Raw genomic sequence first — 26134 nt, forward strand, 5'->3', positions numbered from 1 at the left:
TTTATGAATCTTTTGTTGATAACTCGGACACCTTTACGATTTGAGGGCCAATTAAGCTCAGTTTGGAATGAGAGGGCCGAGTTATCAACCCATCTCATCTCATAATTACAACTTCGTAAATTCTCAGACAAAATACAATAAACAAGTCAACTTTTTCAAATCTCAAAACAATAATAATATTAAAAAATAATATTCTAACAATATGTTATTCAACTTTCAGCTTTCATCTCAACTCATCTCATCTCAACTCACTATCCAAACCTAATCTAAGCATGAAAAATGAAAAAATAATAATAAAAGAAATGATGTTTCAAATCATGTTTATGGTAAAAGAATATGTTCGAGACTTGAGATGATTTTTGCATTTTAATGTTTATTATTCATTTTGATAAGATTGCATTTCCCTCGTATGAAGGTTTATTTCTATAAGATTGCAAGTATGGTTGACCCTTTCGTGGAAGGGAATAACAAAGTTAAGATTGAGCCACGGTGAAGATCACCAGGCATTTATTTGTAAAAATTTGTAGAAATTGCACTGAGCTGTTACATTTTGCTAGACAATTAATGCGTTCTAAATATGTATCTTAGGGCCTATTTGGGGTTGTGTTAGAAGTCTTAAAAAATGCTTAAATATTCTTAAAAAATCTTTAATGAAAAAAATTAGGTCATTTGGATGTTACATATTAAAGCTCTTTTAATATCAAATAAGCTAAAAAGTATGTTTGAGGAAAAGTATCATTTTAATGCTTTTCCTCAAATGTGTTTTTCAGGATAATGCGGAACGTAATTCGAATTTCAAAAAGATTGTCAATGGATAAAAATATCCATACAACTTTAAGATAATTACAACTTTCAAACTTTCAAGTATATGATCATAATCTTAAAAAATTCAAATAATCGTCATTTCTACCTCAGAAAGTACTTTTTAAATTTGTTTATAAACAAACGTAATATGTTTGAAAGTGTTTTAAATATATGGTTACCAAATAGTAAATAAATTTTTAATGGTAGAACTTATTACTTAAGTTATAAGTTATAAGTTCTAAAGTTATAAGTTATATTTCACAACGCAATCCCAAACATGCACTTAGTATATTCAAAGTTTAGACAAGCTAATTGTGAGTTATATATATGTATTTGACATGAGCAATGAACCCATGTTTAATAATATCGATCGTTGCATGGATATTGTACATGAGTTCAAGTATCTGATGGTATTTGTTTTACTCTCTCTGATACATTTTATTTTTGATATTTGAAAGTTTCCACTGCAGCTGAAAATTTAATTGAACAGTTTAGATTTAATCTTCACGCCGGATATATTGCGGTGTAAACAATTAATTAATATTTGTTGCAAACTGATCTTCTCATATATATAATCCTTTAAAATGGATGGCAGCTTGCTTTAGAGATCAGTAACAAAAATGATTTAGTTATCTATAGCATGCTATGATCAACGTAAAGGACTTGACTGAGGAGAGAAGTATATATATATACCTCATTCTCTTCATTGTCTTTCAAGCCACCATGCATGACTGATCAATATTCAAGGAATATTCATATTCCTGAGCGTTTTGCTTAAAAAACACAACGTTCCAATTATATATTCGGTTTTAACTTCCATTTCTTTTAGGTCTTGTACTCTTTTTCAAGATTCAAACTTGACGATTGAAAACATATATCATGAACTGGAAATCAATTTTCATGGACCAACTGTGCATAGATGTAATAATTATCTTTGTAAATTATTCTTTGTAAAGATGTAATTTTCCTGAAAATTATGCTCACAGACGCCGCTTCAAATTAAAGTTGTTATCTGTCGATGTTGAGTATTATATCTTTGCTATGACGATTCTGATCATCATCACTTCAACAATTTCTATGTATTGTGTAATTAAAAGGAAAGTACAAATCACAAGTCTGTTTATATTTTTAAAAGATTGATTAAAATTATATGTGAAGATTGATCTTGACATCACTAAAAAACTCAAGAATTCGCTCCTCCCAAAGGAATGTGATCAGATTTGTCATATTTCGGATGCATGCATGTTTCTAAATTTTCCAATATTAATTTTATATATATGTTTAACTGATACCAAATAGATAATGTCACAATATTAGAGGATGACAAATGTATTTTGATTAAAATGATGATGGCTAATACCCATCTCGGGGTTTGCAATCCCTACGTTCCATATAATAATGGTGGCTTGAGTTTTACATGATGAGCAACCAGTACTGCCACCAGCTTCACTACAACAAAATTGAGATTTAGTGACGCTTTAGAATTAGTGACAGTCTCCAAACCGTCACAAAAAATCAGTTTTTGTGACGGTTTATACAAACCGTCACTAAATCTAGATGAGAATTCGTTTAATGTTCGAATGTAGGAAAATTTGCGTTCGAACGTTACATGAACGTTCGAACATTAAAGATTTTTACGTGCAAACGTAATATTTTTTGGCGCCAACGTTCGAACGTTGATCAGTGACGTTTGAATGTTGAGTGACGTTTGAACGTTGATCAGTGATGTTCGAACGTTAACCAGTGACATTCGAACGTTAGTGGGTGAAGTTTGAACGTTAGATAGAGTATTTGGTAAATATGACTATAATTTAAATTTTATGTAATTTTTAAATAAAATAATGCATCCTTTGTGAATAATTATTACAAATTTAAAGAGATTAAAATTTGAAGCGCAATGATTTAATATTAAAATTGGATAAGTTAACTGTAGTATATTATAGACTATATACATAATATATAATATACTATATTATATACTAGTTAAGTATATAATATATATTATATATATAGTCTAGTGCTATATACTATACTATATATAGTCTAGTATATATTATATAATATATATAGTATAAATATACTCATTATATAATATATCTATAGTTATTACATATAGTTAATATACTATATATATTATTATATATTATTTATAATAATAGAGTACATTTCTTTCACATACGTTCGAACGTCAGTGGGTGAAGTTCGAACGTTAGATAGAGTATTTGGTAAATATGACTATAATTTAAATTTTATGTCATTTTTAAATAAAATAATGCATTCTTTGTGAACAATTATTACAAATTTAAAGAGATTGAAATTTGAAACGCAATGATTTAATATTAAAATTCGATAAGCTAACTGTAGTATATTATATACTATATATAATATATAATACACTATATTATACACTAGTTAAGTATATAATATATATTATATATATAGTCTAGTATATATTATATAATATATATAGTCATTACATATAATATATAATATATAATATATTATATAGTTAATATATATAGTATATATTATAGTATATAGTTAATATACTATATATATTATTATATATTATTTATAATAATAGAGTATATTTCTTTCACGTACGTTTGAACGTTAGTGGGTGAAGTTTGAATGTTAGATAGAGTATTTGGTAAATATGAGTATAATTTAAATTTTATGTAGTTTTTAAATAAAATAATACATCCTTTGTGAAGAATTATTACAAATTTAAAGAGATTGAAATTTGAAGGGCAATGATTTAATATTAAAATTGGATAAGCTAACTGCAGTATATTATATACTATATATATAATATATAATACACTATATTATATACTAGTTAAGTATATAATATATATTATATATATAGTCTAGTGCTATATACTATACTATATATAGTCTAGTATATATTATATAATATATATAGTATATATATACTCATTATATATTATATATATAGTCATTACATATAATATATTATATATTATATAGTTAATATATATAGTATATATTATAGTATATAGTTAATATTATATATAGTTAATATATTATATATATTATTATATATTATTTATAATAATAGAGTATATTTCTTTCACATACGTTCGAACGTTAAATTTTAACGTTTGAAAGTTACTTTTTTCACGTTTGAACGTATATGCAGATATGTTCGAATATTAAAAGATGCGAAAAATTTCCCACTCATTTTTAAATAACATTCGAACGTTACTTTTTAAACATTCGAACGTATATGCATATACGTTCGAACGTGAAAAAATGCGAGAAATTTTTCACTCATTTTTAAATAACGTTTGAACGTTAAAATTTAACATTCGAATGTTACTTTTTGAATGTTCGAACATATATGCATGTACGTTCAAACGTGAAAAAATGCGAAAAATTTCTCACTCATTTTTAAATAACGTTCGAACGTTAAAATTTAACTTCGAATGTTACTTTTTAAATGTTCGAATGTTACTTTTTAAACGTTCGAACGTCATATCAAATTAGAGTGGTTTTAATGAATAAATGCACGGGAGTAAGCAGAATCATTTCTTCTGCTTCTCCCGTGTGTGACAGAGAGAGTGAGAGTGAGAGAGGGTTGTGGGTTGGAGAGAGAGTGTGTGTGTTAGAGTGAGAGATGGTTAGAGAGAGAGAGTAGAGTGAGAGATGATGAATATTTTTGCTCTCTCCATTGATTTTGGTAAGGAAAAACTCTTTTTTCCTTTAAATGTTTTGCAATTTTATAATATTTATTTTGTGTTTTTTTTTTATATATATGTCTTTAACTAAGTAGTGTTGTGATTTTTTTGAAGGATTGGTTGTTGTGACTTGTTCAAAACTTATGATTTGTAAGAGGATATTGTGAGTGATAGGTATATTTCTAAACTTTATTAAGATGTTTATATATTTTGTTGTGCTTTTGTTGTGGATAATGATGAATATTTTGATGTGTATAATGTGAGTTGATTGTGGATTTTGAAGGATTAGATATGGGTATAATATTGTGAGTTGAGTAGTGAATTTTGATTGTATATATTGTGAATATGTTTTGAATTGGATATTATTGATGAATTAGAAGGAATTGAATTGTTTATGTTGATGGATTAAAAGCAAATCTTTGTGATATGGATTATGTAATATGATGTAATATTATTCTTAAAATGAAAATATAAATATTTGCGTATATTTATAGATTAAAATGAATATATTTTACAATCGTGTATGTGAATTTAAAGCATATGTTGTGGTTATTTTTTTGTGACTATGTTTTGGTATTTGTGAATTAGTTATTATTGTGCATATGTATATGTGATTTGTAAATTAGTTTAGTCTGTGGGAAATATGTTTATATATAGTGAATTTGTGTATTACATTATTTATTAAAATTGTTGGGAATATGTAAAATATTGTAAATTTAGTTGTGAATATGTTTATATATTGTGGAAATATATGATATCATTTTGAACAAATTTGTGAACTTTTATTATATATGTTGGGAATAATTTATTAAATTATGCAACATGTCATTAATTTAATTTTTATTTGTATTTCTTTTAAATGTTACTTATTTTGCAGCATTTTTTTTTTATTAAATGAGTATATGAGATCAAGACAACAAGAGTTGGAGTCTCTCTTAGAGCAACAGTCTAATTTAGAGATGCATTTGCAGGAGCAACATATAGACCAGGAGGAAAGAATGTGCAGTGAAGTTTAAGAACAAGTGCAGAGTGAGATGAGAGTCCAGATAGAGCGTGTTATGTCACTACAGTAGAATCGCGGTGGGCGAGGAAAGAAGAAGAAATAAAATCAATTCAGTTTTCTCATTGTATAGAACTTTTAATATCTAATTTTACAACTATATAAAACATTATTAATTGTTAATTTGATGGTGTAATATGATGATAACATTTTTATATTTTTTAATTTTATGAAAATAGTATTTTTGATCTATACGTTCGAATGTATATAACAAACGTTCGAATGTTGGTTCACGTTAGAACTAACGTTCGAATGTAATTACACAAAATTAATAATAACGTTCGAATGTACGACCCAACGTTCGAACATATTCACTCTCAAAACGAACACATCGTTCGAATGTTTAAAGGATTTACGTTCGAATGTTTTGTTTGACATTCCAACGTAAATATGATATGTTCAAACTATAACCAACAAACGTCAAATTTTCTCATTCGAATGTCAATCAGTCGGGTTAACGTTCGAACACTTTGTTGGACGTTCGAACGTTACATTTTGTGATAGATTTTAACTGTCACAAAAAATCCCACGTCCGAACGTGACATCAAACGGAAGACCTCCAACCGCCACTAAAAATATTTTTTGTGACGGTTGAATAGTAAACTGTCACCAATTATGTTCTGTGATGCACATTAGGTGACGGTACTCTTGACGGTTTCGAACCATCACCAAATGTCTTTAGTGACATTTTAGTCATTTTTTGTGACGTTTTCTTCTGTCACAAAAGACAAATTGTGTTGTAGTGCTTGTATCTCTTTGAATTTTTAATGGAATTCTCTACCCATGCACCATTAGACATTAATGATGTTTCTGCAATTTATTAATAAAAAGTACTTTATTTTTTTATTTTTCAGTTAAATATAAATATATTTAAGTTGTAACGCTTTAAATCCACTGAGATGGCACTATAGCTAGCGGATAATTATCTAACGTTGTCATATATGTTATGTTCTAAGGTCAAACAATGCCTAATGTTATCAACTAATGACTCGTGGTCGAATGTACTTCCAAGTGTAGAAGTGTCAAGTTGTATCAAGGATAAGTCCAGAATCGTATTCCACAGGGACAATGGGTTATCAAAGCGTATAAGAGATTTGTGAGTAACAAATGAATCAAGTATGAGAGATAAAAATAAAATTCAAATGCAATGCAAAAAGATAATAGAAGTTGAAATTAGAGTTTCTAAAAAAAAAACAAATTAACGAACACTTGGGTTGGGTATGAGACTCTCTTTATTTCGGATTTTAGATAATTTTCTCGATTAACAATCCAATCAAGGCATTGATAAACGGAAGATAAAAAGTTATGCTCAAGTTTTTGCAATATTTTTTTCTAAGGGATTCTCTACTTTACTAGCCAAATACACATTAACAATCAATCGAGAGAAGCCTTGATAATTTTCAAGCTTTTGTTGTGCCTTACGTCAACAACAAAACAAGAGCAAAAGCCACAATCTATTTTCAATTCAAATCCAACTAGTAATATAGAGTGATCTTCATTTATCGACAAAATATTGCACTATACTAGAATCCAAAACAAATCAAGCTTCATTCCACAACCCAAGCTTCAAAAATTAGCTACACATGATAATTCTAACAATAAAGATAAGTCTAAGATGAGTCATGACAAAATCTGAAAGCAAAAGAAATCTAAAATAAAAATAAGCCGAAAGCCAAAAATTAACCAAGAAGAAAGCCACCTCCAAGATGCTAGACGAAAGAAAAACGTAAAGAAGAAAAACAACAAAAGAAATAAGATTAAAAACTCTCAACTACCACGTTACTACCCGTCTATTGGAAAAGCCAAGTTGAATCCTTCCAAAAACAGCCACCCGCCTCCTTAAAGAAAAGAGCAAAGAAATTAAAACTCAGCTACACTCTACTCCCTAGAACTAAACGAAAAAAAAGAAAGTGAAAGTAAAAGCCAAAACCAGCTGCTTCTCCGTCTAAACGAATGAAAGGAAAATAACAACTCCAAGCTAAGCTACTGCTATAGCTGATATTGAAAACCTCCAGCCATGAAGACCAAAAGGCCAAACAAAATAAGTGCAGAAAAATGAAAACAACCGCCCCCTCAGTGTCTCAAATGAAAAGAAGAATATAATGTGCCAAGAGAAAAAAAAAAACAGCCGCCCAAGCTTAAAGCAAAGAAAGAAAATAAATCCTAGACTACCCCTCCTGCATGAACGAAAGACTCCCAGCCGTATAAAAATAAGTTGAAAAGTAAAGAGTCAAAAGCCAGCCCGTCTGTCTGTGTGATCCCATGTGATCTCCTGCTGCTGCTTTCCGCTAGCTTCTAAACGAAAAGAAAATAAGTAAAAACTCCTCTGCTGCTGCACGTTCAGCCATCCGAAAAAGAAAGAAGAATGATTCTACTGCTCAATGTGATATGCTCCAGCATGCCGAGTGTATACATCCATGTTCTGTTGTAGAACCGACATAGGGAATAAGACCTGCTGTCTTCCTGTCTCAGGTCTGAAATGCTCTTGCTTTCCAACAACATCCAGCGTGTGTGAGTGTACTGCAACGTGCTACGTCCATTTCTTCTCCTGCTGCTCTGCGTCTGCAACATCTAGGTTGGTGCTGTCCGAATGAGTGCTTTGCTGGTGATTTTCTTTCTGCATGTGTATCGCATGTGTGAGTGGGTGTCACTTTTCTGCATGTGTGAGCTGGTGTGAGTGTTGTCCATGTGATGCTGCATGTGTGAGTTTTCTACAACGTGCTGTGTCCGAATGAGTTTGTTGCTGCATGTGTAAGTTGGTGTGGTTTATTGCATGTGAGTTGCTTGTCTTGCAATGGTTAGCATGTGTAGTGAGTGCTGTCCAAATGAGGCTGGTCTGCATGTGTGTATTCACACTTGAATAATATCTTTGCTGTGTATTGCCCAAACTACCCCTGTTATGAGAGGAAGAAAAATGAAATATTTATTTTCATGTGAAACAATTGTATGATAAATTTTTTTAAGCACAAAAATACCAAAATTTATCAATTGACTCAAGTATCGTGATCTATTGCATAATTAAGTACTTAAATCATTTTTTTATTAAACAATTTATTCACTTAAGTAACTTAATCATGTAGTTTTAGCGCTTCATCAACTAACATTAGAACTTATCCAAATATAACCTTATATTTCTCCAAATAAAAGCCTAACCATATAGACTCCAAGGTTACGTGTCCGACCATATTCTCACATGACTAATATTGGTCATCAATAGGATTGACTCGTCCCAACATTATGGATTAATTTATATAACCATTTCAAGCTATCATGAAAGTTGAGACACCTAAGATTACTTCCCCTTAAAATTGGCCTGGTCTCCAAAGTTCATGTTTTGACCTTCCTTCTTCCATTAGGATGTAACTTAATCCAAACAAATTTAACATTTCTTCTTGGTTAAAGCTATAAGAGAACTTGATAACCTAGAGAATCCTTCTACAAATCTCTAATAGTAACCGGCTAGACCCAAGAAACTCCTCACCTTATACATTGATGTGGGTCATTGCCACTCAAATACTACCTCAATTTTACTTGAGTCAATTATGACTTAGGAACTTCACTTCCTCTAGCCATAACTCACACTTGTTGAGTTTGGTGATCAATTGGGAATACAACAATATATCATCTATGAATACCACTACAAATAGGTCTTGGAGCGGCCAAAGCACTCTATTCATAATATATATAAAAAGCTGCTGGAGAGTTAGCTAACCTAGAAGGCATCACCGTTAATGCAAAATAGACATATCTTGTTCGAAAGATTGTCTTCGATATTTTGCCTTCCTTAGTCCTCAACTAGTGGTATCCTGACTTGAGATTGATCTTAGAAAACACCGCAACTCCTAGCAATTGATCAAATAAATCATCTATCCTTGGTAGTCGATTCCAATTCTTAATGGTCAGCTTATTCAGCTCTCGGTAATTGATACACATCCTAAGGGTTTTGTCCTTCTTCGTAACAAATAACACTTATGCTTCACAAGGTAAGATACTAGGCATGTTAAGCCCCTTTGCCAATAACCCTTGCAATTGGCTCTTTAACTTTGTCAACTTAATTAAAGCCATTTGGTAAGGTGCTTTATTCATTGGGACTGTTCTTGGTTTCAATTCGATTGAAAACTCATTTTCCATTTGAGGGGGTTGTCCTGGTAGTTCTTCAAAGAATTATGGGAATCCTCTTACTACAAGTATACTTTCTACCTCCTTAGATTCCTTCTCCTTAAGCACTACATGAACTAGATAGCCTCAACACATTCACCGACTCTTTCTTTGCTTGCAATGAGGAAATCATTCTTGACATCAATCTCAACTTACTCTCTCAAAAGACCCTATCTTCACTTGCATGATTGTGGAATGTTACAGTCCTTTGATGACAATCTATACTAAAAGTGATTATACAACTAATCCATGCCTAAAATAATATCAAAACCCAACACGTCAAACACTACAAGATCCAACTCCCTAGTAGTGTCATCTATCTCTTAGTGGCATTCTATGGCGATCTTGGTGTAAAGCACTGTTCCTCCATCAGACAATGATACTGAGACTCCTTGTCATATCGATCTTGCTTACGAGCTAACCATTTGGGTGAATAAGATAAAGACAAATGATGGGGACACACCTAAGTCAAAAAGTGCACTCAGATGGAAATGCAGTATTCTAACTCTCCCTAAAACGAATAACTAGCTTACTACTTATTCTATACTCCTATGAGTACGACTAATTAAATGCAGGTTGAGGTCCTATACCTCTTATGACACCTACTTCCTGGGTCTCTGAGGCACTTCTTCAACTCTCTTGGAAGGAGGTGCAAACCTACTAATTCTCATGCTCTCAGTAGAAATAAGGCGTGGGGCAAACCTCCCTAACTCCATAAACTTCATAGCGTACTGCTCCATGGGCATCTTCCCTTGAATCAAGTTAAAGAAAGCCTTCAACTTTTGCTATTTTATAATAGTAGGAAAATAATGATCGTCGAATTCCTTCTTAAATCCTTCCCATGAGATCCTTTCTATTGCTCCCAACTCTATGCTAAGGAGCTGCCTTTTGCCACCCCACCACAGTGTTGCTTCTCCTTAGAGAAAGTAGCTTGTGTACAAGATTTTCTGACTTTTGATGCATCAACTCACCTAAAACAATCCTTCCAATATCCCTAATCAACCTTTCCGCCTTCATTGATCCTTCGTATAATGATATGCCAAAAATATCTCATATGAACAACCTTATTGTTCCTCCCTAGGGGAATTAACTTGCTGAATCATCAACTACCAAGTGTAAAGTTCGTGATGTTGTTGCAATATGTTTGAGATAATATTAAGTGCCCTCGCTAGTTTGCTATATCTCCCTTCCACTAGTGACTCTCCCTCGCAACTACCTATCGACTGCTTGCGTCTCGTAACTCTCGATTGTACCATGCTTAGATCCTGCCACAGAATCCAAACTTATCACTTTTTACTCAACTTCCACTCACTAAACACAATTTTAAGCCTATCATTCTCTAAGATCCAAGCTTATGATTGTTCAATTCCTATATTTCTAGTACCCTTTCTTTATGACAAAGCAGATTTACCCAGAGCCGTGAAACACACTCTCATACTATGGTGCCACGGTCCTTGATAAAGGACTTATTGAGGATCCATGGTGTCAAGGGTGTCAACCATGCGGCAACACACAAGGGTTTAAGTTCTGCTAGGCATGCAACATTCACTAGAATGTGTACATGTAAAAAGAAGTTGTATGGTTTGCAGTGGAAAATAATGTTTAGTCTAAAGGCTAAATGGTATAGTACTATAAATCTAAAAGAAACCACAATTTCATTCTCACATTGTCACATCATTTCTTAAAATAATTACACACATTACTAGGTGTTTAGTTATATCTCCAAAATAATGCTAACGAACAAAACGGTTGCCTGCCTAACAGTTACAAATACAGCTTCCACAACCAAGCAATCGTACAGCAGGAAATGGGCCTACTTGCCTATTGCTTGGGCTGGGTTGGCTCTTCTGCCTTCGGTATTACTCTTAGATCTAGCTCTGCATCAAAGTCTATGGTTCTGATACCAAAGCCACAGGCAAGTTAGATAGCTATGAAAGGACTGCTAATGAGAAACAATTCTCATGATTATGCAATGAACAATTTTATGCAGTTGACACAAGGGTGAATGCATGTATTAGTGCATGGCAAGAAATCAACCTCTTTGGCAATAACCCATATATTTGAAAACATGATAAGGAGTCACCTTCTCAGTAAAATACAGTTATATATCAATGGCGATGAATCACCCTTTGAGGAATTACCCTCTGTTGTAGAACTCAATACATATATATGTAATTATGCATGTTGCCCAAGAAAGGAATCACCCTCTTCTCTAGCACATAAAACCTAAAACACTAGTCATACAGTTCATAGTCATCACATAGATATTCGTCAAATAGACATACATTCCCTGATGGGCCAATAGGGGATGAGCCGCTTCACTCTTCAAAATCGAGAAATTTCTCCCACTTGACCAACATGGTGCAAGTCAACTAGCATGCACTACAGGTTGACTCTTACACAGAGATGTACATGTTGCACTGGGAAAACAACTACCTAGCTAACCAACTCAAAGACACCAACACCTGATAAGCTCAGGGAATTCTTCATCTCATCTATCAGGTGAGGCTAACATGAACTGTCCCACCCCAATCATTCATGAGGACTCTCTACCTATATGAAACTCACAGTGATGTCTCGTAGGAATGTTTTAGGGAATTCTTTATCCTGTCTGATTATGATTGTCACACAATACACTTACTCACACAGGGATTCATTTAAAACAAATGCATTCAAATCTTAGAGAAACACGAAGTAAGGATAATAGTAAAAGTAATAGACAAACACATTATTTCAATATTAGAAAGGGAGAGATTATAGAGTATGCATAAACTAAAATTCCACAACATTTACCCCCATCCCTCGGTGTAATCTTACAAGCTGACCTACCTCACAATCTTAGAGTTATGACGGTGTTGCGACTAAACTCTGACTCAAATTAATGAACCAAAAATTTAGTGCAGTTTTACCTGCAAGTATACAAGTGTTGTAGTATCTTACAGGATCGAATCCACAGGGATTGACTTTTGTGATAAATTCAGACAATGAAATGAAATTACTAAAAGAAACTGATGTGAACCCCAATCGACTCGCTTTGAGACCCAACAACAATATTGGAAAAACAAACCCAAGAACGCCAAACTCAAGTCTATGGATGGAGAATTTAGACCCGTTGAGAACTCATTTCAAGAACCTAGATTATATCAAAATCTAGACCCAATGAAATCCCGTCTCAAGAACCCAAATTATGAGGAGGAACGCCACAAAGGTTGTGATTTACCTTTGATAAGTTCAAGAGTTCAATTAAGAACAAGAGGAGAAAACTCACTCACAATTAAAATTCGAAATAAAATAATGTCTGCCTTGAAATGGCTGATTACATCCTTTAAATACCCTCCCCAAAACATGATAAAACCCTAGACTAAAATTTGAGACCCTTTCTCTCAAAAATGCCCTTTGTGAACAGTAGCCGCGTGTACTGTAGCGTGAACAGTGTCATGCTACAGTACTTCTAAACCCTAGTTCAACTAAGTAAGACATATGTGGGTTAAGCATCCTCAAGCCCACTTATTCAAAACTAATAATAAAAATCCTTTAAACAAATTGAAAGCCTTAATATCTAAAGGTCATATTTCTAAGTCAAGTCTTCCACAGCTTGGATCAAGTGGATCAAAGCTGGTTCTTCTTCTTTCAAGCCCATCTTGAGTGTTGGGCTCTTGCTAGCTTCTTCCCAAGTGGTTTGTACTAATCCTTGCATTGCTTCCTTGATCTTCTTGGCTCTCGATCTTGTAATTGGCCCATCTGGAACTTGCAAAGGATCTTTAAGAGTAGGCCTGCCTTGGTTCCCATCAGAAACATACAATCGAATATAAAAATATGGAGAAAGACTAAGGTTTCGAGGATCCATCTAATAATTTATGATATAGTTTCCAATTGATTTACTTCAATTAAACTAGAATAATGATTCCGTTTAATTGGAAGATTTAGCATTTAAGATCAAGAAAAATAGTTGCTTATAATTGAGCGTGAACGATTGATGATTAAAATATTTATAAATCTATTTGAATACCACAGGGATTCCTCAAGCATTCACTGTATTCGGAAATTACAATGAATCAAGACGAGTATATAGATATTCAAAATATCCAATAATAAAATCCTTCAATCGATCAAGCTCGCAAAATAAATTTTACGTGGATTCGGAAACAATATTTAAATCATTAAACTTTACCTCTAACCTTAGTATGAAAATTTAGCCAACCATATTCATCACAAGTGCTATAAAAATATTGTTCAGGATAAAATTAAAATAAAATACAATGAAACCACACAATAACATAAAACTGAAAAGAAAAGAAAATAAAATAAAAGTTAAAACTCCCTCTCCGTTTGGTGTCCTAGCTGCCTTTTCCATATCATATTCTGTCCAGCAAGTAGCTCACGTCCAGCTGTCGATAACTCCAATTTATATGTCTGTTCACGTCAAACCATCTCCTTCTAATGCAGCGTTCTCCAGCTCCCACTGAAAATTTATCAATTTCTTCCAGCCGACTCACTCAACTCCCTACACGTCTCACTAGCTCCAAACTCATGCATCGACTTTTTACTCTCCAATCAAACTTAACTTCAGCCAATTACATTCCTTCACGTCTACCCCTCAAATCCTACACCCACCGACTGCTTTCTTTCACTTCCAGCACAACATCTCAGCACAACATCTCCTCTCTACTTCAGACCGACCCTAATCCAGCTCCAGAAAATTCTCTCAGCATCTCTCAACTCCCTACGTACACCTACTGCACCGACTTACTCCTTTTCAGCACACAACTCTTTCTTCCACTCACACGTTGCACGTACAAGAATAGAGCTAGAAAACAAATAAAATCCTGACCGACACTTCTGCACCGACCTCTTCAATTTCCCTCACGTCCTCACACCTACTTCCACCTTAATGTCTCTCTATGTCTCCACGTTCCCCTACCTCAATCTAATCTCTCCAACCGATTGCTTTTTTTTTTTTTTTCTCTCTTCTCTCAATTCCAACCACGTACCCCTCACCTCCTACCTACTCACCTCTTCTCTCTTCCCTCCCCCAACTGGTCTCACTCCAGCTAGGAGGGAAGTCCCCCCCCCCCGGTCCGTTTCTCTTTTGTCCAGCAATATATATATATACACAGCTGCCTAACGTTGGTGCCAAGTCTCACGTCGGTGCCAAACTTCAATTAATACTTTTCAGCACAATAAAATTCCGCACGTCTCCATTGGTTGATACACGGCTCCTTTGCTCACCCACTCTCCTATCTCTTCTCTTCCCTTTAATCACGGCACCTCTTTTTCTTTATTTTTTTCTGCACGTCTCCCTCTCTACAAGTCAAGCACGCCTCTTATATTCAGTGTACAAATTCTCCCCAATCCAAGTAATGCACGGCACGTCATGCACTTCAATTTCTACTCACCTACTGCATCGTTCAGCAACATATATATATATATATATATAGCTGCTTCTAGTCGGTCTTCCTCCCATCCCAATTGCAGCCGACTTCTTATAAATAATAACCACCAACTTTCTAAAGTGTCTCTTTCCACAAATCAAGCACGGCAATCCTCACTCTAATTCCGTCCACTTTAACTGCACCAACCGACATGAGAGCTTCCAAATATTTGATTGATCTGCTTACCACGTTTACAGTACCGAAATGTAGCTTTCAATTTTCAACTCTTATCAACATAGAAGTCAAGCTAAATAACAAGAAGTTGCAGCCTCAAGCCTTCACGTTTCAGCTCCACTTTTAGACTTTAATGTTGCACCTCCAAAAATTCTCTCACATGCATCTTGAATAATCAAAGGAAGAAAATAACCACTGATTCTTCATTTTGTGTCTTCTTTTTCAGCTGCCAAGTACGTCCTTCCTTCCTCTCAATTAGTATGCATTTTTTATCAAAAGTTTCAACTGGATCTCATTTGAATTTTATTTAAACTGAAAATAAGAAGAAAGAAATAACACTCAAAAATAAATTATCAAAAACAGACTATCTTTGTGAGGAAATATTGTCCCATTAAATCATAGGTATAAAATTAAGCATAAACATGATATCAATCAATTAAAAATCACAACTCGTATTTATGCTTATTAACTATTTTTCCATCTTAAACCAATAATAGTGTCATGAAGAATTTAAAATACATTGGTTTTAAATAGCTAAAACATGCAATATTTCAGCTCAATCAGATGGCACTACGCTACTTCTCTCTTTGCCTCCTTTGAAGTCTCTGGCTCATTCAAGAAATCTAGGGGCTCTCAGGTCCGTATGAATTCAAAGTGAGATTTTAACTTTTGCCTTAAGCCTTTTAACGTATAGGTGTGTTTGGTTTCCTACTAAAGTTCCTCTAACTCCAAATATGATTGAATAGGAGTCCTTTAGTCTTGACCATCCCACTGTAGGATGATATAGACAGATTGGTAGGGCATGGTCTACAATTTCGTACGGTCTTGCTTAAATCCAATCCTTAATCTTTCTCCAATTTAGGGTCTCCAATGTGGCATTAGATCATACATCTGGGTTTAGACGATATGATTTACCAAGTCAATATCCTTTTTTGGAAACCCACTTCGGATGTGACTCCTCAAATGGAGTGTGGCCTTCTATATACAGCTTTGGCAACTTTTTTGTGTTTCCTTGTAGACCCAAATAGCTCATACATGACAGCAAGGGTTTGGTCCTCTATCGTTGCACACTTTGCACTTGTTCCTTGCCATTGCTCATTAGGTGGCTTTTCTAGCTCACTTATATAAGGCAAAAATTCCTTTATCACCTTGTGCAACGACGTGCCAACCAAGCTTTCTACTTAGTGTTGCTTACCCATATAATGGAGTTACTGCACTTTGCAACACCTATAACTATTTTTAACCAAACCAATAGGGGTAGTCCCTCATCTTTCTTTCCACTCAACTCCATAGGTGGTCTATCCCTTTACACTAGTGGGGCCATTATAAATTGCCCCACCACATACAGAGAACACGAATAATCTCTCTAGTTGATTTCATCATGTCCTAAGAAGCCCTTTACCATCGCAATCAAGCTTCTCAGTGTAGTTACACTCCCTCTCTCTATCTTACGAGTTGGTGTTAAAATGGCTGTGAGCTTTGAGATATGTCAAATATTGGTCTAAATATTATTTCAAAGATGAATTGTGGTATTGGTGTGATGTAGGTACATAGTTAAGTCTATGGGTTGGGTTGAGGTATTTAACTATTATAGTTCATGGGTTATGCTATAAGTGAAATCTAGGTATATATTTCAGAGAAATATAATGTTAGGTTTGATATTATGAGGCTGTGATAAATTACGAGAAGAGAAAATTTTAGGATTTAATTTTATCAAAGTTAGTCGTTTGGATGGTAAAAGTTAAGAGAAATTAGTTGTTCTGGGTATTAAAGTGATTTTATGAATAAATACTATGGCGTATCTATGGAGTCAAGTTTATTTCTTACATATGATAATGCTTATGATTCGACATTGGTGTATACTTACGCGTTCATTGTTATAAGTAATTAGTTATGTAGAGAAATTATTTGGTCGATCCTAGGTGATAAGTAGCATGAGCATAACCTTATGTTTATTGTATGGTAAACGACACTGTTCTTTTAAAGTATTATATATGTATGAATCTCTATTGGAAATCCCTTTTAAAGAATCCAAGTTATGATTGATAGAAGTGATTTTGTGTGCCTTGACGATTTTTACATGCAATGGGTTTATGCAAATGGTTAATGTTATTTTGTATTTTACATGAATCATGATATGTTATGCCGTTTCATAATATTATATGATTTCCATGCATCACGATAAGATATGATAAGATAAAATATGATAAGGTATGCAAGCATGATCATGATTTAATGTATGACGATTAAAATATGTGATGACAAATATTATTATAAGTATGGCGGGATCATAAGGTAAGGGCATATTGCATTTTCAGAATAGGGGCACTGGTAATTCATCTAGTGATGTCATCATCCTCATGTTTGAATTTCTGCCAATGGCCATGGGTGGAATCAAGATCATGAGGATTACTAACCTCAACTCATGAGGTTCAACAATGGATATTGGCCAAAAATAAAATTTGAAAATGTAGAATAAGGTCCAAGCCCTTCATGTAGCTCAGTTATCAGCTCCAAAATAAAATCTAAAAACTAGAGGATTGACTCCATAAGCTCCTTGAGGCTCCTCCTCAGCCTATTTGACATCGTCTAGTTGGGGCTGCACTATTCCACCATTTCCTGACACATCGTCTACCATTCTAGCAGGAATGGTAACTAGGACTATCATAGTGAGACTTATAAAATCTCAGCAAGTTTGCTCCTAAATTACCAACGGTATAATTAAACATGCATGACATTAAACATGATATGTATACTGGATGCACATCGGCTTGCTTATAAAAACATAGCTTTAATGAATATGGCATGCTTGCTTACCTAAGATAGACGCATAAGTGATGTCTTGTATCATGGACTTGCCATGATGTCTGACCTCAGGGGGTCACGATGATGTCTTGCCTCATGATATGATGTCTTGTCCCATGGTGTTACCATGATGTAAACTTAACATTTCATGCTTGACTTAAAAAAAATATCCCATGACATATTTGCATGCTTGATGACCGTGATGTGTGACAGATGCTCATGATTAATATACAAAGAAATATGGCATGGCATAAATATTTCAATAAAATAAGTATAAACAAAACATGAATATGATTGCTTGAACCTTACCACCTCGCATACATAAATATATCATAAATTAAAAGCTAACTACAGAAATCCGTGCATAATAAATGTGTAGCGTGGGTAGAAATGAGAGATGTTAGAGGATTAGAAATACTCACTTAACTTCAGAAAAATAAAATTTATTAACTTAGTTCTTAATATACAAAATTACCACTTAACACTTGAGAAATTACCTATTAGCCTCTAAACTTTGGAAAATTACCATTGGGCTCCAAAACTTACAAAATTTGCATACCTAATTTAAATTTCATTTTATGTCCATTTATGGACATGGAATTAACACAAACTCACATCTAGTGTGAGAAACACACTATGGCCAAAACTAACATGGGCTAGAAATCACTCTTGGCTTGCCATTTGACTATTAAACACAACATCATACCCAATCAGAAGTTAACAACTCATAATATTAAGCATTTAATTCTAGTATCATGTGCCAAGACACTAAATCAAGAATTTTACAAAATCATAATCTTGCCCTTTCAATAATCATACAAAAACATCAAGATTAGGTCAAACTGAACTTAATCTTGGGGTTTGACCTAATCTTGATGTTTTTGGTCTTTCTATTGCATTTTAACACCAAGCACTCCAAAAGTTCATAAATTTTAACCTCTAACATGTTAATCACTCAATTCTAATTGATAACATGCAGGACTAAGAAACACAACTCAACTTGTACACCAAATGAAAAATTGGCTTGCACACAAAACATGGAACATCCCGAAACATAGTATTGCATTGGCTTTGAATAAAAAGACTAAATCCTTGATTTACATGCATACATTCTTGAAACAACATATCCATATACCTCATATTCAAGTTCTAACTTGATCTAAGAACTCTATTCAACATATCTTAGAAAATCACAATATTCATTCAAACTGAACAACCTATCACCAAATACAATTATTCAAACTTCAAACTCACAATAAAAATTAACCAACACTCTCCCAAATATCCAAGACTCATATCTTAATAAAAAAATACAAGAGATTAAGCTAGGAAAGAAAACTTACAAAGCCAGAAAATCTAAAAATCAAAGCACCAAGTTTTTTTTTTTTTATCTCTCCAAGACATTCTCGGTTTGCTCTCTAGAAAGGAGTTGAAATTTTGCACAAAGTGTGAGCGAATGAGAGAGGGTAGAATGTGGCTATAGGAGCTGACTTGGAGTGGGTGGTTTGCATGACATATGATGGGAAGCTTGCTTGTGCAAGAAGAGAAAAATTATGCTGGAAAGGGAGGGCTGGAGTGTGCTGGCCGAGTGGATGACTTTGAGGTGAGAAGCTCAATTGTTTGACCTTCCATAATAATATTATTTGTGGCTAAACTAAAGGTACATGGTCAGGCCATGAAGTTGTCATTGAAGGAAGAAAAGCTTGTGTAAGAAGCTGAGGGAAAAAAAAGGGCTAGAGCAAAAGTAGCCTATCACCCATTAGGGTTTCATTTAGGTCGAAACCTTATTTGATGGCCGGCTAAAATGTACTTAAGTGGGTGGAATTGTGAAATGTGTAAGAAGGTATGTTGATTTGCATGGTTTTCACTCCATTAACCATACACATTTGATTTATTATCTATATATGTAGGTCCACTAGTAGAAAAAGTTTAACAGATTCTCATTGCAAGCTCTCTAAGCAAAACTTTTTACATTGTTGGGCAGTTAGAAGCTGTTTGGATTAAGAAACACTTTCATCTTATCTCATCATTATAAAATTTCTAAATTGTCACATAAAATATAATAAATAATTCAACTTTTTCAAATTTTAAAACAATAATAATATTAAAAAATAATATTCTAACAATATTTTATTCAACTTTCATCTAAAACTATTTCATCTCATCTCACTATCTAAATGACATCTTAACCTCCATATCCTTTTACAAAACTTCCTTTTCTCTAATTCATTTGAACTTTCTGCCTCTTCTTAATTTGTGCTATCTAATCTTAAGAGAAGTCAAGTATGAAGTACTAATTGTCTAGTGCTAGACCATGAACACAATAATCTACAAAAAAGAAAAAGACATGAAACTCACTTTTGTCTATGAAAAAATCTATTAATCTTTTTTCTAATCATCCTCTCATTTTTATATATCCTCAATGTGGTAGTATTGCATACGACATTACAAAATCTAATTAATAGTTGGAGCAGTAGTACTTTGACATGGCATTTAGATTTTTAACTGATCTAAAAGTCAAACTTTATATGTCATTTTTAATGTCATTGGTCCAGAAAGTCAAATGCAGAAAGTCAAAAACTTTGTATGTCATTTTTGTTGGTTTCTGTTCATGATCTAAGATCACTACAAGAAAAAGGACTTTTTGCGGCTATTTTTATTTCCGACGATAGAATTATAGTCGCAAAAAGCCGATTTTTAAATTTTGGTAAATTTTTTGTGTCAATAATAAAAGTAGCCGCAAAAAGCAATTTTTTACGGCTATTTTTGTTCGCCGGAAAAAATATAGCCGCAAATAACCCGTTGTGTAAAATAAAATTGTCATAACAAAGTTTCCGCCGTTAAAAAAGTTTTGTTACGGCGACTTTTTGTATTATTAAGGCGACTTAATAGTCGCCTTAATAGATTTTCTACACTTAATCCTCCCGCCCCTTATTTTCCCACGCGGACCCATTTTCCCTCGCTCTCTCTCTCTCTCTCTCTCTCTCTCTCTCTCTCTCTCTCTCTCTCTCTCTCTACACGGGGGTTTTGTTTCACTGGTAGCCGAGCCGTGTTCTCGCCGTCGTCTCGCCACCGCATTCTCACCGTCGTCTCGCCGGTGAGTTTCTTTTATGCTCCATCACTTTCTCTCGCTCTCTGTTTATGAACATCCGAATCAATCGGTCGTATCGCTTGTAATTTTGGGGTTGATAGATGTATCTAGTTTAGTTGTTTTACGTTTTGGTCTTTGATTTTAAAATGTACCTCTCGTTATTTAGCCATATGGATTGTCTAGTTTGCTTATAAAAGGGGAAAAAATGGTAAATAAACTGAGACTCACGGTGCTGTATCTCGTCCTCCCTTTCGGTTGCTTTATGGTTGTGAAGATATTTGGTTGTCAATGGTTCTAAAGATTTCTAGTTGGATGGTTTGATTTGGACAATGAGTGTTTCTCTCTAATTTTATTCGTTGTATGGGTATTTTAATTCGTTCCAATATATAGCAAAAGCATTTCAACCCAACATTGAAACTGTATCAGGGGCACTCTACTCGGATCAGTAAATATATTAGGGTTGTTTTAGTCCATGATGGGATCTGTAGAAAGGTAGTCTGGGCTAAAGACATCACCTTGGATTCCTACGGGCTGAGATACAAAGATTTGTGATTATTAGCCTGAATTTGGCTCAGTTGGGTTGGGTTGGGTGTGCATTGGGTTTTTCATTAGTTGAGGTTTAAACTTGACTTGGGTTGGATTGGATTGCGCCTAGTCTTGATATCATGGACACATTGAGAATTGAAGGAATGTAGTTTACTTGTCCAGTAGTTATACCTCTTAACATCAGTTGCTTTATTCCTCAAAATACCAAACCAATTGATTCTTCACATATAACTTGATTTGATTTGAAACACTCACCAACATATTATTCCATTACTTAATATATATATATATATATGTATAAATAAACTACTACAAGCAAAGCTAATTCCTTATGTGAGTAAGAATCCTTGATTTCCTTATCATTTCACCCAACAGGGAAAGCAAAAAGCCCTCTTATAAAACCCATGGAGGGAATTAATTAAATGTGGTGCTGAAGTTGACATATAAGGCCAAAATGACACCCATTGATCTCTTGAAATGTACCTCTCGTGATTTTAAAATGTACCTCTCGTGATTTTGGCTTTTGGCTTATTCAATGATAAAGGATCTGTGAATATTTTTAATTTCTACACATACTCTAATCCTTGGATCCTCATGTGTATGCTGGTTGTATTTAAAATATGTGTCATCAATTAATATAATTAATGACAATAAAAACTTAAATTCAAAGTAGCATGAATATAGTCCTATAGACTAATAATATAACTTGTAGAGTTCTGAAACTGGAAGCATGCTACTTCAAATATAGATATACAAACACGATGACTAGAAACTATTATTTCCTAGTCAAGGTACAAAGGAAGATGTGAACAAAAAAAAAAAAAACTGGACAGACCTACAATAATCTTTAGATTACTATAAAAACATCTTCTGTATTAATTTTTATATATATATATATATGTTTTTGTTTTTCAAAGTGTACAACATGCTTGCCCAAACAGCGCCGAGTTGCAAACTATGCCCGTTCGTCCAGTTGGCCTGGTTTGGGAGAGTACAAACTAGTGAATTTGTGTGCATAGATTTTTCATATTAACTTATGAAAATACACTAGATCAGATGGGGTTGAGGGGCATATTTAGGGAACATCCTAACATCGTCCATACTGGAAAATCACACTTTTTGAGGTGCTTCTTCTATCATAATTAGTTCCTCTTCACAATGAACTTCATAATTAGTTCTATCATAATCTGTTATATCCATATATAACTAACTAACTATAGATAGTTTAATTATGACACACGTAAGTAGTACTGCATGCATCCTTGTTTGAAACTAATTTTGGCTATATATGTACATATTTGACTAACTTTCACTCAAATTTACATAGTGGCCGCTTGATGATCAAGCGATAATATTCCATATTTCAAGCGATTAATTAAATATTTCAAACCCCAAGTAAATATAAATTAGAAATTAAAGTTCAAATAGGTTGAAGAGTTCTATACGTACATTTACTAAATCTTTCAAGTTTCAGAAGCTACCTGCACGTAATTATTGCAAGTATAATATTCGAAAATATGTGTTAGACCAATTAAGTACTAGTATTAATCCAAGGTAAGCATGCTAGGACAATATTTATATATATATATAAATATCCCTATAACAAATTTTGCAAGAATAGCTGGCTATGATCTATCTCGGTTGTTTCCAACTTCGTATATGCAGAAACTGATCAGGAATATATGTTGAATATGAGACAAGTAATGAGAAAAAGTATGATTAATTAATTAGACTTCTCTCGTAATTATTAATAACTGATAGATAGCTACTTGTTCCTGTGTAGCTAGGCTTTTAACCTAAAAAGTGTATCAAAAGGCTGAATTACTTTGGGTGTCCTGTTTTTAGTACTCATCGACATTGGTGGGGTGAGTAGCTTTATATAATTGAGCTATATGTAAAAGATCATAAGTCTGACAGATGGGCAAATTCCCCTAATTCTACTGAATGGGTAGCAGCTTATACTTGAGTTTTTGCATTTGGTTCAGATCCTTGAGTTTTTTTTCTGCTTGTGGAAGTCTTTAGTCTCTTCAAACATCTTCCATTTCTTTTCTCCTTGATTATACACTTGATTTTGTTCTCCTTTAATACACTCTTGATTTTGTTCTGATTATCCCTAATTTTCTGCTTTGAATTTATATAATCTTCTTCTAAATTTTTCTTTGTAAATCATTTGGGCATCCTTTCTGAAAATTTAATGCTCTTTCATTTAGTCTTCTGATATTCATTTGTTTGCTGTGACTACTGGCACTAGATAAATTAATTGAATCTTGACTATATATTCATGCATGGAAAACCCATTTATAACGATTTTTTGTATGCACATAGACCAACTTAGTTAATATTCAGATTAATATTTTATTTCACTTTCTCAGTAATATGTTTCAACAATACTACTTGCCACGTTGGATTTTTCTGAAATGGAGTTTACTGTGATCAGAATCCAACAGTCACAAAAATGAATCACCCTGTTGGCTGATTCCAAATAATTTGTAGGAGAAATCTTTAGATCAAGAGAATGCAGTACAAGTATATTGTTCTATTTCTATCTCTCCCACTTTTTCCTCTTCCCACTTTTTTTTTTTTTTATTGTTCTTACCAACTGACTTAACCTATGATTTACGTGGCATTGTGCATGTGGTCATTCCTTATTAAACAACTCTTGCACCTCTACTTAGTTAAGGATGGACAAGAGTTGGATGCAAATCACTGATAGATTTGGATCTAGGGAATATGCTAAAGGAGTGAAGGAGTTCCTTACCTTGGCCCAAACTTATGCTACAAGTGAGGAAATTCGTTGCCCATGTGTCAGATGTTCAAATAATTACTTCCTACCAATAACCCAGGTAGAGAGACACTTGTTTATTAAAGGTATTGACAAGAATTACACGACATGGATTTTTCATGGTGAACAAGAAGATTTAATCATAAGTGATGATGATGATAATGTACATGATCCTGATGAAGAGGATGACTTCATTGATGACGTTGATGTTATGTTACGAGATATTCGGGCTGGGGGATTTCCTGATGTTCCCATAAGCGATTCATTCCATGCTATGGGTTCCACATCGGTCGATACCTTTTCTGATCGGACTTTTGACCAGCTGTTGGCTGATTCCCGGCGTCCTCTTTATGAAGGTTGTACAAAGTATTCTAAACTATCATTCACTGTCAAGTTGCTGCACATTAAAACACTTGGTGGTTGGAGTGTAAAGTCTTTCGACATGCTTTTACACTTGTTGAAGTCAGCTTTTCCCAATGCCCTTTTGCCAAATTCATATCAAGAATCATGTAACTTGGAAAAAGGGCTGGGCTTTACTTACACCAAGATACATGTTTGTCTGAATGACTGCATACTTTATTGGTGGGAAAATGTGGATAAAGATGAGTGCCCGAAATGTAAACTTTCAAGGTGGAAATTCAGCAACACTAAGAAGAGGCGAATTCCTCAAAAGGTTTTAAGACATTTTCCGTTGAAGCCAAGGTTGCAGAGATTGTTTATGTCACAAAAAACATCAGTTGATATGCAGTGGCACAAGGATCAGCGTGTCATTCAGCAAGATATGCTAAGTCATCCTGCTGACTCTGAGGTGTAGACGGCATTTGATCAAGAGCATGCTTGGTTCGCAGAAGATCCAAGAAATGTCAGGCTTGGTTTAGCTAGCGATGGTTTCAACCCATTTAATAATTTGGCTAAGCCTTATAGCGTATGGCCAGTGATTCTTGTTCCTTACAACTTACCTCCGTGGTTGTGCATGAAGGATCCATTTTTTATCACTTCACTCTTGATTCCTGGACCAAGATCACCAGGAAATGAAATCGATGTTTATCTTCAGCCTTTGATAGATGAATTGATTGATCTATGGGATAATGGCATTGATACATACGATGCAAAGGCCAAAGAGACTTTCATATTGCATGCAGCATTGCTATGGACAATCAACGACTTCCCTGCTTATGGAAACCTCTCCGGGTGGAGTACTAAGGGGAAGATGGCATGCCCATCGTGCAAGGAAGAAACAGATTCGATGTGGTTGCCATATAGCCGAAAGCATTGTTACATGGGTCATCGCCGATTCTTGCCACCGGGCCACATCTGGAGAAAGAAAAAGACTATTTTTAATGGTCATGCAGAGCATCGTGACCCACCTACAATGTATTCAGGAGAAGATGTACTCATTCAACTCCAAAGTATTCCTATGCAAATTTTGGCAAAGCCATAAAGAAAAGAAAGCGTACCACAGAGGAGTTCAATTGGACCAAGAAAAGTATCTTCTTTCAATTGCCATATTGGTCGACTATAAAGATTAGACATAATCTAGATGTAATGCACATTGAGAAGAACATATGTGACAACATCTTG

General features: G+C 33.9%; 1 protein-coding gene across 1 annotated transcript; it reads left to right on the forward strand.

Annotated features, from left to right (window-relative positions):
- The first annotated feature begins 24452 nt into the window (after positions 1-24452).
- On the forward strand, positions 24453-25367 carry LOC122291059. The gene has a single exon (XM_043098711.1). The coding sequence runs from the start codon at positions 24453-24455 to the stop codon at positions 25365-25367; it is 915 nt and encodes a 304-aa protein (XP_042954645.1).
- The last annotated feature ends 767 nt before the right edge of the window (positions 25368-26134 follow it).

This window comes from Carya illinoinensis, chromosome 13 (genome assembly GCF_018687715.1).
Source record: "Carya illinoinensis cultivar Pawnee chromosome 13, C.illinoinensisPawnee_v1, whole genome shotgun sequence".
Lineage (NCBI taxonomy): Eukaryota > Viridiplantae > Streptophyta > Magnoliopsida > Fagales > Juglandaceae > Carya > Carya illinoinensis.